The sequence below is a fragment of the Bicyclus anynana genome, chromosome 9 (assembly GCF_947172395.1).
Source record: "Bicyclus anynana chromosome 9, ilBicAnyn1.1, whole genome shotgun sequence".
NCBI lineage: Eukaryota > Metazoa > Arthropoda > Insecta > Lepidoptera > Nymphalidae > Bicyclus > Bicyclus anynana.
The window spans coordinates 7,112,498-7,132,036 of record NC_069091.1 but is presented as its reverse complement, the minus strand read 5'-3'; the positions used below and the strand labels follow the sequence as shown (position 1 = coordinate 7,132,036).

The 19,539-nt window shown below is 33.5% G+C and overlaps 1 protein-coding gene across 2 annotated transcripts in view; it reads left to right on the top strand.

The window, feature by feature from the left end:
• Window positions 1-19,539, top strand: part of LOC112044740 (dachshund homolog 1) — a 206,244-nt gene that overhangs the window by 140,977 nt on the left and 45,728 nt on the right. For both annotated transcript variants that reach the window (XM_052883449.1, XM_052883448.1), the window contains exon 9: window positions 12,370-12,453. In XM_052883449.1, coding sequence (XP_052739409.1) covers window positions 12,370-12,453 — 84 coding nt within the window. The remainder of the gene's footprint in view (window positions 1-12,369; window positions 12,454-19,539) is intronic.

The following is a 19,539-nucleotide window of genomic DNA, read 5'->3' as shown; positions in this document are numbered from 1 at the left end:
TGTTATTGCAAATGATGTGCTAAAATTGAATGAACATTTCGTATCTGTACATATATTCGAATGATTATAATATAATGAATATGCAGCTGATCTTGTTTACATTTTCCGTATTGCTGAGGTTACCGATCAGCCATAACTCGCTAGCTCAAACAACCGCCCCCAGGTAACGAGCCACCGAAGATTCGCGAGATATACCAACGATGCATTGTTGTGCATCGTGCCAGCTTTCGCACCATTGTGGAGCGAAACATCTCTTGGGCCAATCTTTGTTTGTTTACTCCAGCGCGCTGACTTGAGTTATGGACTCGTTTTATTTTTTTCATTATTTTAAGTGTCTACAGTTTTTGTTTCACTGTTATTGCCAAAACACTCATTTTGATGCTTCATATTTTGAATGTATTACATGTCTATCTCTTAGGTTTGTTTTACCTTGGTAGCCTCTATAACATTATCAGCTATAGGTATTGTATCAAATAAAGAATTATTATAATTCCTGTTTTGATATTGCTAAAACTCTCATTTTGAAACTTTTACTACACTTTTTCATTTCACTTCGTTTGTACCTTAGGTTTTTTTACTTTGTTGTTCTCGATAACATTATCAATTATATGTATTATATCAAATCAAGGATTATTGAAAATGGATATTTTTAGAAGCAATAGTTGTACTTGAGCCAGTCACATTGAAGTCGTTATGTGACACGAAATGTTTGTTAAATATTTATAGTTATAGTTAATAGAACAAGCAGATACCTATTCCACCTGATGTTAAACAGAAATGTCGCAGGATATTGTAATGAAACACGTCTATTCTTTCTACACTGCCCCGTGTGCCCCGTTAACCTGAGGCATAGGTTTTAAGTTTCATTTGCCTGCAATTTTATTACTAGACCCTACCCTTTAAAGCGTAACATAGCTATCTATCACAAACACTACTACTTATAAGTAATAAGAAGACTAACTTAAATAAAAGATTAAGCTTCAATATATTACAGAGTATGTACGCTTTTCGCCACTAATTGCATATAAGAATTGAATGTCACCACAAATAAGCACCGTTCGCGGACTTTGAATTATGTAATAGAATATTATCTATTTGCATAAGGTGTAGACAGTCTGGTACGCGGTTTCCATACCACTTGGCGGTGGAGTAAACAATAACTGACATTAACGGGGGTATTAAAATGGCATTCCTGCAATGTACCGATATGTGACATCGGGCGGCCATATTGGATTACTTGCGCGTGTCGCTCCGGTTTCGTTGCGCACGCGACTCGACCACACGCGCGCCGTTCGCTCATACACATATGAAACATCGGTGTATTATGTAAATACTACTTTGATACTACCGATGAAGAGCTTTAAGTAGTAGTAGAGATTTTTGACAGAGCTCTACCGCCAGGCTTGTTTTAGTCTCCAAGCAGCGTTGTTGTGTCCCGGTTTGAAGGGTTTAGTTGCCGCTGTTAGCACATAGGCATTAACATTTACTTCTCAGGTTTATGGTTGTATGACGTGTCCTTTGCGTGCTCTGCGAAGTGTTACTCTGTTTTGTAGGCGATGGTTTTCCAATTAGCATCAGGTGTGACATCTGCTTGGACAATCAATTAAATTAACAGACAATAGAGTAGTTGATTCATATCAAATTTAATAAAAACAATATTGATTTCGGATATCATTGAAAAAGGGTCTGAAATATATCGATATTAATTATTAATGGAAGTTAAGGATTTCAAGAAAACCGCCGCCTTCAAAGTGATCAGAAGGTAACATACGATGTTATTTTTAATTCGCTTTTCAGTTTATTTATGTGATTTTGAAGTCGATTGATTTTTTTTGTGAAAATATTGTAACTACCTTGAAATTATGCACACGGATAAAGAAAATACCATAAGGTGCGTTTCATTCAGAAAAAGTACTTTCGCCAAAACAAACCGCATGATCGTAGCGGCGAGTAATACCTAGTTCTTAATACATAACATCTTTTTAATGGACATCTGTATGCTTAACATTTAAGTTTAGTAAAAATTAATTTAATATGTCCTTCATTTATATACGGCTCAAACAAATATTAAATTTAATATCAATTTAGACGTAAAGAACCCATTGAGTTGAAACTTATAAGCATCTCAGTCGTAACACGAGTATCTACATCTATAAATTCACAGGCAGTAGCTCAAATATGAATCCTGTACCGCAACAAGCTAAGATACTCCCTTAGGATCTTAGGTCGGTTGTATTGAATTGAAATGTCACATAAACTAAGACTTACACACGATTTTAGATCTTCTACCACCGGGAGTAGACACAATTTCCTTTGTAGTGCATCATTGAGATGTACCGTTTGGTATTCCAGTGTTAATATAAAGGGGTAAAGTGAGACAATCGTAAAGTTTAATAATAATTACATTCTCAACTCTCCTCCCGGCTTGTGCAATAATTAACCGCCCGGAATTACTTAGCCGAAATAATTTAATGTGACGTACGTCCAATTACCTATTCGTGATGTGCGAGATGACTTTATTGAAAAGGACAATAATGTTGAACATGATTGAAAAGGAGATGATTTCATTGGAGTCAGTAGTAATATTGAAAAAAATGACTGTATTGAAAAGAATAAATAAATATGTCTAAACAATATTATCATTACTAGCCCCAAAGTAAGCGTACTTGTATATTATATAATCTGTGTTCTGTAGTATGTTGAAGATGGACAGTAATCTTGAAGATAACTTTCTTAGAAAAAATAACAAGAAAGTAAAATTTTAGTTTGTAAATTATTATATTCCAATCAAAAAGCCTCTTCAGAGAGAACTTTAAATATAAATAGAAGTATGTATTGATTTGATTTTTTGAGGTATTTTTTTTTTATTTATTTTGCGACAAAATAGCGTGTCATGCTCTAGGGGATGGTACAAACAACTTTCTTTCTCTAGGCTCCTGTTTATACTAAGCTGACGCCACGCCGTTTCACCCGCGTGGTTCCTGTTCCCTTTGAAATACGGGGATAATATTTATCCTATAGCCTTCCTCGATAAATGACTCGATGAAGAATTTTTCAAATCGGACCAGTAGTTCCTGAGATAAGCGCGTTCAATCAAACAAACAAACAAACTCTTCAGCTTTATAATATTAGTATAGATAGATAAAAAGATCTATGTGTTAAAGTGACTCGGTATCAGTGGCGAAGAATAGAATTTTGAAGAAGCCGTCCCAAAGAAAAGGAAATTCATATAGCTTGATACAAAATCCGGTTTCTCACACATCCATATGCATATTTGTATGTATGGATTTTTAGAAGGTAACCCGGCAGGAATCGTCCTTTATGGACTCTTCGCCGCTGCTAGGTATATGTATATTATAATCTGCAAGTGAATAAATAATAACCACAAAACCGACGAGACAACCACAAAATGTAATCATTGTTATTAAATGTGTATGTAGATCTCTGTTCTTAATATTTAAAACTGACGTAAACCGAGGTTTAAGAGCAGTTATTCCGGTCAAATGCAAGTAGAGCCCTACTTTCGTAGTATCGTCTTGGTTATTACAGCTCCTCGGAGACTGGTCGGCTGTTGTCTCTTTAGGGTGAAACAGAACCCTTGTTCTAGTTGTAATTTACATACGGAATTACAAGCCGGAATAACGTCGTTCCGTATGTTTATGATTCGGAAGCGTGTTTATGATGTGTGATGTTTTTGTGCGAATTTTAGATGTTGCGAAACTAGGTTCATTCATTTTTAACCGATGTTTTAATTGGACTAGCATTACTCCCTGGCCCACAACTTTATTTGATTGTTTGTTACATTTTTGCAACTAAACCACTATTTATTTTTATTTTTGTTTTTCATTTTATACTTGTACTTACGGATTTTAAAAAATCTTTCACCAAAGAAGATTTTGAATTTTTGATTTTGAAACCGCGTGGCGCACGCAATTATACTTATTGGCAGGGATTGTTTCAGTACATGGGTGGATTTAAGTAAATCATAATTTAATTTCATTTGTTATGTTTTTAATACCTCCATCAAATAAAATGTAAAGTATATATAATAATTCATTTTAGAGAAGGCAAGGCACACTGCGAAAAGACTGATCCGTTTTGTCTTGAACCTCTCATTTCGCCACTTTTAATTAACCAGGTCTATAATAATGACTTCCTTGTAATTTACTACGCTTTATTAAACTTCCATAAAATTGTGATAAATTTATTAACTGTGTGCCTAGTGGGAGTTCTCAATATTTTCATACTGTTACTATCACGTTGACGTAAACGCAAATGTATATGAAATTGAAACAGTTGTGCAGTAAGTGCCACTAGATGGCGCTGTTTCAATTCCTTTAGAAAATTCCCGTTTACGTTACGTGACAGTAACAGTCACAAACTGCCACTAGGCCCTCTGGTCGTCAATTGAGAGGTTGTTGTCCAACGTCTCTAAAGATCCCCATCGTAATAAACCCAACTAAAGTAATTGAAAAGTATATCAATTTCAAATAACAACAAGGTGTTTTTTCAGTCAGTTAATACAATGAAGTGTAATATTTTCGTTAGATACGAAGAACTCCACCCACCACATTAGCTCCGCGCACTTCCATTACTTTCCATTAGAACTTATTAATCATAATTTCAATTCCCTCAATACGAACAGGAAATCGTAATAATATAAATCATCGCGAGCAGCTGGAACTCCGCGGGGGAATAAATATTCTTTATATGCAGTTAAATTTTTAACAGCGCGCCCATTACATCGGAAAGTTTGCACAAAAATGAAAAATTACCGGTCAGGGAGCGACCGCAAAAACATCTCATAAGGAACAACTAATGAAAGCTTAGAGCCATTCGCATAAATCTCCCTTACATTTTTAATACCAATATATCCGAGGAGGGGAGCTTCCGCCGGAGAAAAAATGAAGCCGAAAAACAAAACATTCGCAGCAAAGTCGCGCATTTATATCTTATTTAAATACCAGATGTTGTCCGCTTATAAATGTGGATATTTTTTAATCGGTACCTTACCGGGGACATAATGGTATCGGCCGATCTGCCGTCAGCTGGTATGTAGATGTACGGGAGTTTATCGTGTTCGGTGGCTAATTTAAAAATGGTGGGGCGGCGGGGATTGTTCGCATTTCGAGCGTCCCGCCCGTGATATCTCTCTTGACCCGTGTACTTTTTATTTGCTTCGTTACCTAAGCTCTCTTCGTATCGTTTCGAATCTCGTGGAGTCGTGTAGTCTCATTAAAATAATACAGGGCTACCGGATAATCTTATCCGGTGTGTTTCGATCGCAGATTGGGTGCGCGTGCGCCGATAACACCGCGAGTTATTCCGCCGGGCCCGCTCCAGCCGCCACTATTTTTAACTCATTTTGCGAGGACATCTTCATTATTTGTGTACAATATAATATGCTAGTGCTTAATCTAAAGATAATGAACTTCATTTGTATTCTTAGTAAGACACTAAAAATTGATCCAAACATTGAAGGTATATTTTGTTTTCCGTTCTGTTACCACTGTCGTGGCCACGTTTCATCTACTTATCAGAAACTTATTGTGTAATCCTACAAAAGCATGTACCTATATTACATACATAAATAAATAAATAAATAAATAAATAATTCCTAACGTTGTATTGATTGCTATCAGAAGTTTATGACCAAGGGCGATGGTTTAATTTACTGTAAAGGCAAGGGTTATTACAACACTGACTTCTCAATTCTGGACTTGGAAATTACTGGATGAACGAAATAATATATTTTCATAATCTAACCCAGGAGTTTAGCTTAACTTAGCGCCCCATAAATGAATTGTTTACCAAAGAATGCTATACACATATCTTTTAAAATAAAGTAAAAACTAAGACAATGTATGTTTATATAACACGCCAAATTGTAAAAACTGTATAAGCCCCTTGACGACGCGACGAGAGAAAATATCAAAATGTAATCGACGCAAAGATTTTACGATCGAAGTTTCACACATAATAAACAAGAGCAATTCCTATGATTATTAGCGTGGAGACAGCGCAGTGAGGGAATAATCCTCAACAGTAGCATCGCCGTGTGACATAAGCCGGAAAAATCTAATAACACTAAAATAAAATTGCCGACGGTTTGTAAATTTAAAAAGCATAGGGAAGAAAATTCGTTTTCCGCCCCGTGACAGCCATTATCGTTACTCTGAATTTAGCTTTAAGAAACATCACGAATTTTGTAAATACATTAGTGAGACGGTAATCAATTATTTGATAAACTCGCTTTACCAATAAAATAAACGCAGTTCGTCTGCATTTAATATATAGTGTTATTCACAATAGGGTAGACAATACGTTGATTAAGGTTGTGAGGAAATCTCCATAAAGAGAATTTTCTTGATTCTCTACGCGTGTGAAGTCTGTGAATTCGCATTAGACCAGCGTGGTGGACTATTTGGCCTAACTCCTCTCATTCTGAGAGGATACTCGAGCTCAGCATTCGCCGAATATGGGTTGATAATGATGATAATAATAATGATGATGATGATGATGATGATGATGATGATGATGATGATGATGATGATGATGATGATGATGATGATGATGATGATGATGATTATAATGAATATTTTAAAAAACTTGTTGCAGTTCTAGTGAGGCTAAGATAAACTGGTTATAGATAGTTAAATTAAAAAATGCATGTAAAATTACCTGCAGTTTTAGCTGTACAGTCAAAATATTCAGTTAAATCGGACGTGTTTAGTGTCTGTCAGTTTTAACTCTACAGTGTCTTTTAATGATTTTGATTGATATTTAAATTGGATAAAACTACAGTTAATAACTGAAAGTCGGGTTAAGGTAAAATTGTATTTGATCTTACAATTTTGTGTTGTAAGGTTTAAAAAATCCTTACAACATAAAATGTACTTAACTCATTTAAGTAACTATATTTTTATGTACTAATATTGTTATAGTTATCAAATACAATGTTTGAAGCAGGTCTCTTAGTCCATACACATTGAATTTTATTCAATACAATTTATTAAATTCGCACATCATGCAAAAACAAAGAGTTTTAAAACAAAGTAGCTAGCGTCTCTTTGATAATTTTATGCAAGGCTTACTAATATTGTAATCCGAGTCCCTCACCATTCGCACCTCTCCGTTTTCTTAAGCATTTTAATCAGCAATATTCCTCAGTAATATTTCCTTATGCTATTACTATTAAAATTTCACCTTCAAACCGCTGAAGACTTCCATTCACCGCGTTAAAAAGGGCCAAAGCGGAATCAAAAGAGAACTGAATGCGTTCTTTTGTTTCCCTTTTCCAAAGACCCATTTCATTCGCATTCACCTTGGCGCCCGTTTAAATTATTTTGCCAGTTTTGAGTCGTAAATTTTGAGCGGACTTTAATTGTTATTTTAACTGCAATCGCAACTTGGTCTTGCAGTGGGGTCTTTGAAAATATGTCTTAATTCGCTCACCCCATGACTTATGTGTTACGGCTCATTGAGACTGCGTTTGTATTACTTTATTCTGCCTATTCGTATAGGTGTATAACCAAAAAAGAGATCTCTTATTCACTTTTCAATATTATGAAAGAGACGATAATGCAAATTAGTGGTGGACCATTAATGATTTTTCTTCTTATTCTTACTATTAAAAAGCTTAAAATTAACGAGATTAAAATTTAACAAATTGTGATAAACTTTAGCAACCCACCAACATAAAAGTCGTTGAATTAGTGCATCTATCTATACTAATATTAAAAATGCGACAGTTAGTCTGTCTGTCTGTCTGCTTGTTACCTTTTTGCGGCTCAACAACTGAACCGATCTAGACGAATTTTGGTATAATAGTAAATGGGACCTTGGAACAAAACATAGGGTGCTTTTTCACTCTAAAATAAAAATAGAAGGGGGTGAAAATTGGGGTTTCCTTCCTTCCTTCCTTCAAAGTCCTACATTTCTGTAGTTAAAATTTTTAAATTTTCTTTATAAAGCATAAAAAAAATAGAAAATATGAAGTGATTCAAGAATTTTTAATTTCAACCCTTAAAGTGGTGAAATAGGGGTAGGGGGTAGTTTACATTGATTTCCAGTCCAGAGTCCGCTAGTTTTGTAATAAATGGTGTTCAAGTCGTTATTTTAGTAGGTACATAAAATAACGCAGACTATGCCATAATGATATATCGACAATTTAAAATTTTAATTTTACCTGCCTAAATCTAAATCGGAAGATATTACTATCCTATTTGTGTACTTAGCTAAGCCATTTGCAGGTAAGCAAGGGTGTCACATTCGTAATTTAAATATCATTGTTGCTTTTGCTGAGTGCACGAAATTGAAGAGAAATAAAATTTCCCTCAACAACCCTCCGGGACATCGACATCTCACCGACAATCGACTAAAAAAATACAAACGATAACTCCCAAACGACTTTTCAATTCACGGGAACACTTATCTTTGAAAGAACCGGTCAAGTGTGAGAGAAATTTCGCCAAAAGGTTCTTTTAATTAGGTTCAACAATTTTTTATAAATTTTCCTAATTATTACCTACACGAGCAATTTGCTTGTAATCCATTCGTTTAATAATTCAATATGAAACATAGACAGACAGTCATACCATCAAAGTAAACTATAATTTAATTGACCCTGATATTATCAAAATTGATAGTTTGTATGAAAAATATTTTTTCGTAATTATAAGCTAGTTCAATAACACGGTCTCTGTAAGTTCTGAGATCTTTTGTACCCACCTAAACATTTTAAGACGGAACCTTAAAAATCGATCCTTCAAGAATCGATTACGATATCAGTTAATTACTTCAGGCCATTATTAAATTGCGTAACCGGAATCGATCCTTTTGTTTATGGGTTTCGATCCTTTCAATCATCTATCAGCCATTGAGCTTCGGCATAATAATAATTGTCCATAATTATATATTCCCTTGAGCGGAGCATCACTTTTATTGTTATTTTATTTATAAAGTGGTAATTTTTTACTCGCATCCACTCTATCGAGTTTTTAAATTTGATTGATTCGATGTAAAGTACGATTTTGTTATAATCGAGTTTTCCGATGTGATGCCATGTTGATGCCAACATTTTGATGTGTGGACCTGCGTCTTTTATCGATATTGTTAACTTATCAAAAGTTACTAGTTAATCATCCTTTGTTTTACAATGTTAGGAACATTTCACACTTATAACTTTTGTCTTTTCAATACTTATTTGATCTAAATATGATAAAGAGATAGTGATTGAAGTTGCACTTATTACCGTACACGACAATCAAACAATACAGAGATAGATCGCCGCGGTCTCAAAGACCACCGGGAGCATCTTTTGTTAAGACGCCTAAGCTCACAAATCGCTAGATGCGGAGATACGGCGCATACCGACGCGGGTCTTAATGGCCACCTCGCCGAAGGTAATTTACGTCTCATGTGCGAAACCACTTTTAACTAAAAGCCCTCTAAATTACACCATACAACTGGATTGATTTGAAATTAATCTCGTAAACGGTCTTTTGAGAATACTGAGATAAATGTATAATCTTCTTATGTATAAAATAGAATTGCTGTTGAAGAAAACGGCTAGATCGACGTAAACATTTTTTTAATTTTGTTTTCTCTACAGGGATAAATAGGGAAGGATCTAAAAAGAAGCAAGAAAATCCTAAATGTTGTTTTGGGATTTTCTTGTTTCGTTTTAGCTAATTAAATCGAACAATATTGGTAATTGCAAATTATTATCAGTTCGGTATTTGTTGGTTGTAATTAAAGCTCCCTCTCTTCTAATAAATCTTATTAATAGAATGTCATAATTATTAGAATACTAGCGGACGCGTGCGACTTCGTCCGCGTGGAAATCAATGTAACTTTTCAACCCCTATTTCAGAACTTTAAGGGTTGAATTTTAAAAATTCTTTATTTATGAACAAATTTTTAAAACTGTAAGTCTAAAAATTAAAGGCTTTCCGTACAAACTTTTAACCCATATTTCACCCTCTTTTATTTTTATTTAAGGATCAAAAAGTACCCTATATTTTGTTTAACCATTACACCAAAATTCATCATGATCGGTTCAGCCGTTAAAAGGTAACAGACAGACTTACATTCGCATTTATAATATTAATATAGATAGCCGTGTGAAAAAATAAAAATTCCTACATGTTGATAAATATATTCCTATTACAGTCATCGAAATATGCAAATAACAACTAACTAGTAGTCAAAACTATTTATTTCCTTTAAAATATCCAATATCCCGTAAGATATTGCACTACAAACACAAACACAAACAGTAACAGAAAATTTTACAAACAATGAACACGACAACGTTTCACTTTACAAGATTGTCGTCCGAGATAGTGCGAGTATCTGCGCTTTATTCCAGCTCCTTATTACCAGCATACGAGCAAGTTAACTTGTCTTTGTGTTATCTTCGAGATTATTGTTTGTCGATATGAACCAGTCCGGTACTGCCTGAAAAATATCTCCGTTTAATGGAGTACCTATAGATTCATATCGGAAACTTCTTTGTGATCAATACTTAACTGTTATCAATTGTTCTTATCTGTTGATAACTTTTAGATTAAATGCTTTTTCTCTATCTCGCTTTGCCTTCTGAACCGGTGTCAAAAGTGTTTCAAAAGTGCTATATTTTTTGGAATCTAATCTAAAATTATCTGTTCAATTTATGAGAATTCTTTGCAATATGCCTCTGACGTCGCATGAACAGGCTTATGTTAAGGAACTCCAGATGGGTTCTTATCTGTCTATCTGTAATCTATATCGATTGTATAAGCCATTTATACTTTTATTGTTTTACTCTCAAATCTCAAATTCAGACACAGTTAATATTGTTCCATAAAACAGCTTCACTTAAAGGGAATTGGTTCACTAAGTATTAGAAACGTAGCTGCTAAGATCGCAAGTTAATCAGCCTTATCCCGACCTCCATTACGTCAACTCGCCTAATTGAATAAGGGACTAAATTAAACGGAACTGGCATCGCCGCTTTCTATTCAAATTCGTCTGTAATGCGCTTATGTGCCCTTTCTTAGGGATACGTGCGACTTTGCGAGGCATCGGACGCAGTTAAATCGTCTTTTAAGATCTAGTTAGTATATATAAATGCGAAAGTTTGTATGGATGTTTGTTACTCAATCGTTCCAGAATGGCTGAACTGATTTGCATTAAATTAGGCACAGAGATAGATCATGTTTATGTATCAAGCGGGTTACAGGGAGCTGCTGGATGCTTGCGGCTCAAGGCTGTGGTGCTTGGAGGTCCTTACAATTAGCCAATGTCCAGCAGCGAATGTCTATCGACTGATGATGTTGATGATGATGATGAAAATGATGATGATGTCGATGATGATGATGATGATGATGACGACAATGATCAACAGGAACGGGATCTATCTGTGGTTTAAACCCCAGAGCATAGCTAGTATAAATATTCATAATGTAACGGGATCGTATTTTGTCTCTTCACATTATAAAAAAAACAATTTAACATGATCATCATTAAGTTATTTCATTTCAAGTTAAGATGATCATTAAGCTGTTGTTAACTATTTATTGTTTTTGTAATCTTCTTAGAGAAAAATAACGAAAGTAGCACAACAACAATTTGTCTAAAATTGGCAATAAAGCACGAATTTTTGTAATCCTCTTACTCCAATTAATCAACAATTAAAATGAATATCTCATAACTGAGATGTAATCAGACAAAATAGTACTCGAAATCCATTTTCCCGTATTCGGAAGTTGCTCCCCAATCATTTCCGTCAGGTTAGCTTTAATTGGAAGTTATGCAAATCTCCCAAATCAACTCCTTCACAATGCTGGATTCCGAATGAGTTAATCCGTGTTTATGTTCTAATCGGCCCCTTTCTCGGCCTTGTACATTGAATATACAATGCCTTTTGTGTATCCGATTACCCATTCATTTAGGTTAATCTCTACTTTATGATGTTTGTTTTGTACAAATAATACTTATTAAATAAGAAAAAGATTTTATTAATAAAATTGAAACCATCGAAATATAGATTTGTTCATTTGTATAGCAGAAGACACCGCGCCGTTTTACCCGCGTGGTTCCCGTTCCTGTAGGAATAAGGGGATAAAATAAAGCCTATATCACTCGGAGATATTGAAGCTTACCAACAGTCAAATAATTTTTCAAATCGGTTCAGTAGTTACAGAGCCTATTTAAATCAATCAAACAATCAAATCTTTCCCCTTTATAATATTACAGACACAGAAAACATATGTACAAGGTATAGATAAATCCCAGGGAATCGCAGTGCGAAAATTCTGTCACTTTATTAGGTTTTTTATTCTAGTGATCTTCACAGTATTAATATTATATCTCTTTGTTTTGCAGCGGAACTAAAAATGGACGTGTTAAGAGAAAGAGAAGTAAAAGACAACCTGGAAAGACAGTTACTGGACGAACAAAAAATGAGAGGTACGATTTTTATTTTCATTAGAATATTGTGATGACAAGAACAATATATTTATCAGAATAATATAGATGCACTTTAATCATTGTTGATAAATATAATCTCCCATGAAATATCCAAAAACAGGTAAGGATATATACAACAGCAGTATAAATGCCATAGCTTCATAAATCTCCGGTCACGACCACTATCCACATTCACCAAAATTGCCAGCAGATCTTATTACCCCGACCATTGTCTTCCTCCAAGACACGTTATTTATTTCCAACATAAAACTATTATCTAACCATACGACCACACTAACGACTTGTCGCAGAACAATACTCTGCGACCAAAATGAAGGATTCAGTAATGTAACTAATATTAAAAATACAAATAATGGTATATAATGCAGGAACAAGATATATATAATATTTCATGTAATAAGTTATTATTTTAAGTTAAGTTCTTTATTTGTTACGTTAAAAATTACGGAGTACTTTATCTTCTTAAGCCCATCAACCAACCCATGGTAGGTCTGAGCTTCAAATCCTTCTAAAGGGGTGTGGATTTTCATCCTCCTCCTAACAAGTTAGCCCGCTTCCATCTTAGACTGCACCATCACTTACCACCAGGTGAAATTGTAGTCAAGGGCTAACTTGTAAAGAAAAAAAAAAAATCCTTCTATTGTACAGTAGAAAAGCTCTGCAGTCGGTCTTTAGAAATAGTATAAAAAAGGCGATTAGTTCTACCGTGGATGTCTTGAAAGATTAGTCAGATTTACAATTTAATATCAAAATATCTCTGCGATTGATTTATGTTTACTTTCAAAATTGTCTATATGATTGTGTTGTGGAAGAAACTGCCAGTAGGTGTCATCAACAAAAAAGTCTCTAGTGTGGTCTCAGACTAACGTTGCAACCAAGTGCCGCCAATTTTCCTTACGTGCCAACAGAGCATTGGTCTTCTTTCCTCAATAATAATCGTGTAAGCCACAATAGGTTACGGATGTTCAATTAAAATGCATTTTTATTTTCCTATTCACACGTTATAACTCACAATTATATCTTCTTAATGGCAAGTTCGCGTTTGTTTCTCCGCTTTCCCAAGACTTGATTGCACGTTTTGATATTTCTTCAGCACACGAGTTTATTGATAGCAGAAGCTGATAACTTGGAAACTCTGATTATAAACTACATAATAATAAAATAATAAAAGAACAATCGTCAATATGCATTATATTATTCATGTTTCTGTAAAGAAACATGAATAATATAATGCATATTGACGATTGATTGAGTTGCTAAAAAATAACAATGCCAAAGTTATATAGGTAACTATATAACTTTGGCATTGTTATTTTTTAGCAACTTTATACATTCGTGTGTCAAATTTACTTAAGTTTTTTCTTAAATGTTTGTTCAGTTATTGGAAAATAAATTCAAGTAAACATTGAAATTTTGATATATTTTCAATCCTGATATTTTTTAAATCATGTTAATATTATTAATGCCAAATTGAGTTTGTTTGTCTGTCAATCAATTACCATTATCGGGATCATGAACAGAACATCCATTCATCCAGAAAAAAGTACTATTCCCGAGAAATAAAAATTAAAATACACACGAACGAAACCACATGTGATATCTACTTCCGATATAATTTTAAACTTTATACATCACAAAATCAAGATCATTAGGTATCAAAATTAAATTAAAATATAAAATAATTATCAAATTGGATAGAATTTTGAAAACTTATTTCTACTTTAGAAAACTTACCTCTATCGCCAAGCGATCCGGAACGCATTGTTAAACAGTTCAGTATTTATACGCTAAGTTTCATAATAGCTAACACAGCATTGTGAAACATATTAAGGTGCTTCCACCCCATTCAATTCAAAGGTTAAATTGCACGCAATACAATAACACCCTTTCTTTGCTAATAAAACAGTGTCAGCTAAGAAAACGTATTGAAAGGCGGTAACCTTTGTACAAATGTCAAGCGATACGCTACAGACGACAGAGCAACTAGAAACAAAGGGTTACGTTAACGTTAGGTATCGACATCTACACGTAATGTTAATGATATATTTCTTTAAATGTTTTACATACGAGTAGCTTATTAGAGAAGCACATGACTTCATCGACGTTTATTTGGATTTTTACTACCCCGCGACGTTATAGTAAAGTTACAAATATTAGATCTGCGATAAAGTATTTGCAACCGCATCAGTGGTTCGAGCTGTGTTGATAGATCAGTCAGCCAATAGATAGATAGATACATAGATTAGTTGCCTGTTAATCTGTAAATATACAGAATATACTATAGTAAGAATATCGTTAATTAAACCCTTCAGTTATTACAAATTAATGTGTAAAAAAAAATTAATGTCATCAATTTAAATGTGCAGTCTTATTATATGTTTATAGAAGTACACTGTTATAATAGAGCAATTTCTGTAAATTAATGATAATATATTTGAAAAATATCCATTGATTAATTTCCGTTTAACAAAATTCCCACATTTTAAAGTAAATGTCCAATTCATGTTAATAATTCTATTAGAAAGTTAAAGGAGGGTTTTAACACATTTTATTGCTCTATGTTTACTGTTAATGGATTTTCGCTGATATTTGACAGTCTTGTGTCCGATGCACTAAAAGCTTTTTGACAATTACTCGCCGCCCAATTAAAATTATTTGTCGATATTCGCCGTGTATTGTTTGTCAAATGTACGGGGTTGTGATGTTTCATTTGTAGATGTTAGTAATACTTTCAGAGGTTTTTATAAAAAAATTAAGCTTTAGGTATATAAAACTTACAGTATAAATGTCTAAATTAGCATAACATACGACATTTTGTGTTTCTATTTCATAGCTCATACTTTTTTAGTAAATGTGATTCTCTATTTCTTTAGTTTTGTAATCAATAACTTGTTGTGATATTTGTTACGTCAAATTTAGTAAATTCATTTAATTCCCTTAATTCTTATTGAAATTATTAATTACAATTAGCATCAATTCATACTTTGTCGGACTTACTTAGGATTGCTGATTAATGTAATTTAAAATTATTAAAGTTAATGTAATTCAACAAACATTGTAGACCAAGGTTTTTTATATTTTATTATAATAATGTTTTAATGAAGCGGAAAATAAATTCAGTGGTGAAACTAGTCGCATACAATATGCAGATTTAACAAATCTTCGTCAATATAACAGCCATTAATCAAGGGTTAATTTAAATAACAGGCTGTTATTCCATCGCAATGCATAGATGCAACAAAGAGCGGATCCCATACATATTTCACACGGTGAGTGCACGCATTGCCCACAATACTGGTAATTGCCAAAAACCAATCATCAGATAGCGTATTGTGTGTCGACGCAGTGAAATACGCCTTCCATTTTAACAGCGGGATGTATGCTATGTTGAACTCAATATCTGTGGAAATGTGCAAATATATTGCGATAAATTTTCCAACTTGTCAGAATATATTCGTCTCTTTAATCCATAGCTATGCACATAGCATAATTTGTACACTGCACGAAAAAATTTTTTTACATTCGATGAAAACTATTTATTACATTTTTACAAATTTGAAAAGGTAAATAACACAGAAATTAAAGTTAAAAGTATGAGAATTGAAAAAATGCAACGGTAAGATTTTTTGAAATTATTACTGATAAGTATTTTTTTGGAACAGCTACTTTATTGAAATTAATTAAAATAATCTAAGGACAGTGGGCAGAATATCTACCAAATTAGAGTTTTTTTATATAAATTAGTTACAAGTATCGATAAATGGATCGATAATCAAAATACATTCCAAAATATAGAAAGAGGTACTTACTAGGTAGCTAACTTTTAATAAAAACCAATATCATAAACAATTTCTAAACTTACAAGCTACTATAACAATAGTATGGAGAGATATATATTTTAATTCAATTAAACTTACGTATCAAATTCACCTTACTCGATCATTTTGATTTATACGTTTATAATTGGTTTGGACATGTATTTCTGCAGGGGATATCTTAGAAGGGTTCCCGCTTTGACTCAAGATACTTGTAGCACATTGAATAAAGCTTGTAGAGTGAAGGGTCGAGCAGGAATCCCTAGATGTTGCTCAGTCTCCGAGGCTAAAGTACTTCTAATTAGTTAACATTCAGCATTTAGACTTACAAACGAGTATGTCTTACAACCTCTATGAACAGTTATTAAATAGTTTCTCTGTGCAACAATACAAACTAATGATAATTTGTAATATTATCATTTGTTTGTGTTGTTTAAATAATAATAATAATAATAATAAATAAATAAATATACTTAAACAATACACTTCACTATTTAGCCCCGAAGTAAGCATACAGAGTAGCTTGTGTTATGGGTGCTAAGATACAATTATATACTACATATAAATACTTATATAATGTATAAATACACACAGACACTGGAAAACACTCAAGCTCATCAAATAAATAAATACAAATACTGTAAACTGTACGTTTTCTTCGTACATAGTTATGGCTTTCTGAGATATAGTTTTGTTAATTCTTACAACTTGGATATCTTTAAAACAATAGTGAATAAGTATTTTCTTTAAATGCATTATAGCTTGGGCTACGTCTACATTTATCATTGAATGAGAGTGTACGCGAGCACTTCATATCAAATTTAAAAAAAAACACATACAACCGAACATAAAACCCCCTCCTTTTTGGAAAACTATTCAAAACGTAAATTCCTGGTATTGAGAATTTACGCATACAAATCAATATAGATTTCCAGAAGACTGAGCATAATTAGATGCTATATTATATGACATACAATATTTGATATTTACGTCATCGTAAGGAATCGCTTCTCGACTCAATTCGCATTGTTCGAGATTGCGTAATTAAATAACATGCAGGGCGTAACATTACGTCTTGGAAGGGTTGGAATGGAAATGTTTCGCCAATTATGTGAACATTATCTTCGGAATGAAGGGTTATCGACGTACCTTGTAACGAAAATTCTACACGCCCTTTGTACGAATATCATGTACAATTAAAACTAATATTTGAAATAATTGATAAGCATTCGCAATTACAACTTCTAAATCAATATAGAAATGTATCAAAATGAAAACTAAAGAAAAAATAAGAAACGTTCAAAAGCAGATAGTATTTTTAATTTATTGGCCTTAGTTTGCAACGTTTTAGTAAATTATGCCGAGCCAATCGAAATAGGTAGCCATATTTATGTTTACAATGATGAAACCCAATCTATTCCAAACACTATCACGAATCCGACAGGCGAGTGGTCAAATTCAAATGAATTGTTTTCGAAACAATCGTATCAACGTACATCAGTAGTCACTCTAGGCTATTGTTAGGCTACCTAATGCACCCCAATGACTGTGTTAGGGATACTTCATAACAATGCAATATGATTTACATTCGGAATGCTTAAAGCGATGCTCTTTGCGAGATTAATAAATATAATGTTATGAAATAAAATATGGAACCTATCTTAGATACAACAAAAAATATTAAGTTAGATCAATTTTAAATTTTGAAACAAGTGAATTGAAAATTTCTTTATTTCGGGCATTGACCTATAATTGTTAGTATAAAAACAATCATTGTAACTTTTGCAAATACATTGAACTTTATTGAATACAAAAGATCATCTAAACTACAGCGTTGAACGAGAATGGAAACTGTTTCACTAAATTTCAGTACAGAGTGTTACTGGCAATACAGTTGATCTGCAAAGCTTCTAATAGACGCAATCTGGACTGTCGAATGAGCATCTCACCGGTGCTATTGTGTGCCGGCATTAGACGGAAACCACCCATTACGAGCGATCATAGGGCACGTCCCCGTATTGCAAACACTTCCAATAATACGTACAATGGACACGTTCTTCGATTAAAACGAGTTATTGACGTGTGGCAAAAAAGTGGTACCTATGTCACAGAAACATATCAAAATATTATTAAAGTTGAGGTCATATTGTCACTCAAATATTTGATTGTATTAAAATTATCATTTTTACAAAAGTGCAATATCTGAATCATTATAACGATTTCGTGTTACGCTGGAAGATAACCGCAGAATACAGAATTAACAAATCATGTAGGTAAATCAATAGTAATAAATTCTTTTCACGTTAAAACCAAATCATTATCCGGCAGTGGAATGTACTAACGATTATAGTCTTCAGGAATACCACCAATGCTTCCGAAACAATTTGGTGACAAGAAATCGAAAAATATTTCGTACATTTGGCAAATCCTGACCGCCCAGACGTGCGTGACCGTGCAACGCATACTTGTTTGATACGCACCGTGTATGGAATTCAATTAGACAAAAGCTGTGGAGTTTTACACGGATCATATGCTGTACGTTAATAATCTTCCGCATTATTTAGATAGTGACAAAGTAATGTAAGAGATAAACAATCAAAAATTAATTGAAGATTCTAAAAGCATCTTTGGCCATTCGTCAGATAATTCAGACTGGATTCGATTAGATACGGTTTAGTAACACTTTCAAAGCGGGGAAGTTATCTTAACATTGATGAATGAGAGTCGAAGTGATTTAAATCAGCATATCTGAATTACAAACTAATCACAAAGGTATACCAAGATTGACACGTGTTGACATGGGTATACGAGTAAGTAAGGAACCTCCTACGGTAAGTAAACCTTAATGGTTGGAAATTGCTACAAATTTTTCGCAATTGTGGTAACATCGGACGAAGTTAACGAACGAAATTTTCGTTTTCGTGAACGGCGAGTAAATATTTGCACTTGAACGATGCAGGCATGTTTTACTTGCTTTTTTTCGGTTCCGTTGCGGCTTAGGAACATCGTTTTAGGCCTCCTGCATTTTTGTGTTGCAATCTATATTTATTTTTCCAAATTACTTCAATTATGACTCTGCCTTTAAGCTCCTTATTTATTTAACAACCCCCAAAAAATTATTAAGTACTTTAATACTGTAAATATATATTCCAAACAATCAGATCATGACAAAAATCAAATAAAAGTTTAATAAATTAATTAATTCAAAGGTTATGACTGTGCTCCGCGATTTGACTCTTGTAATTAACTA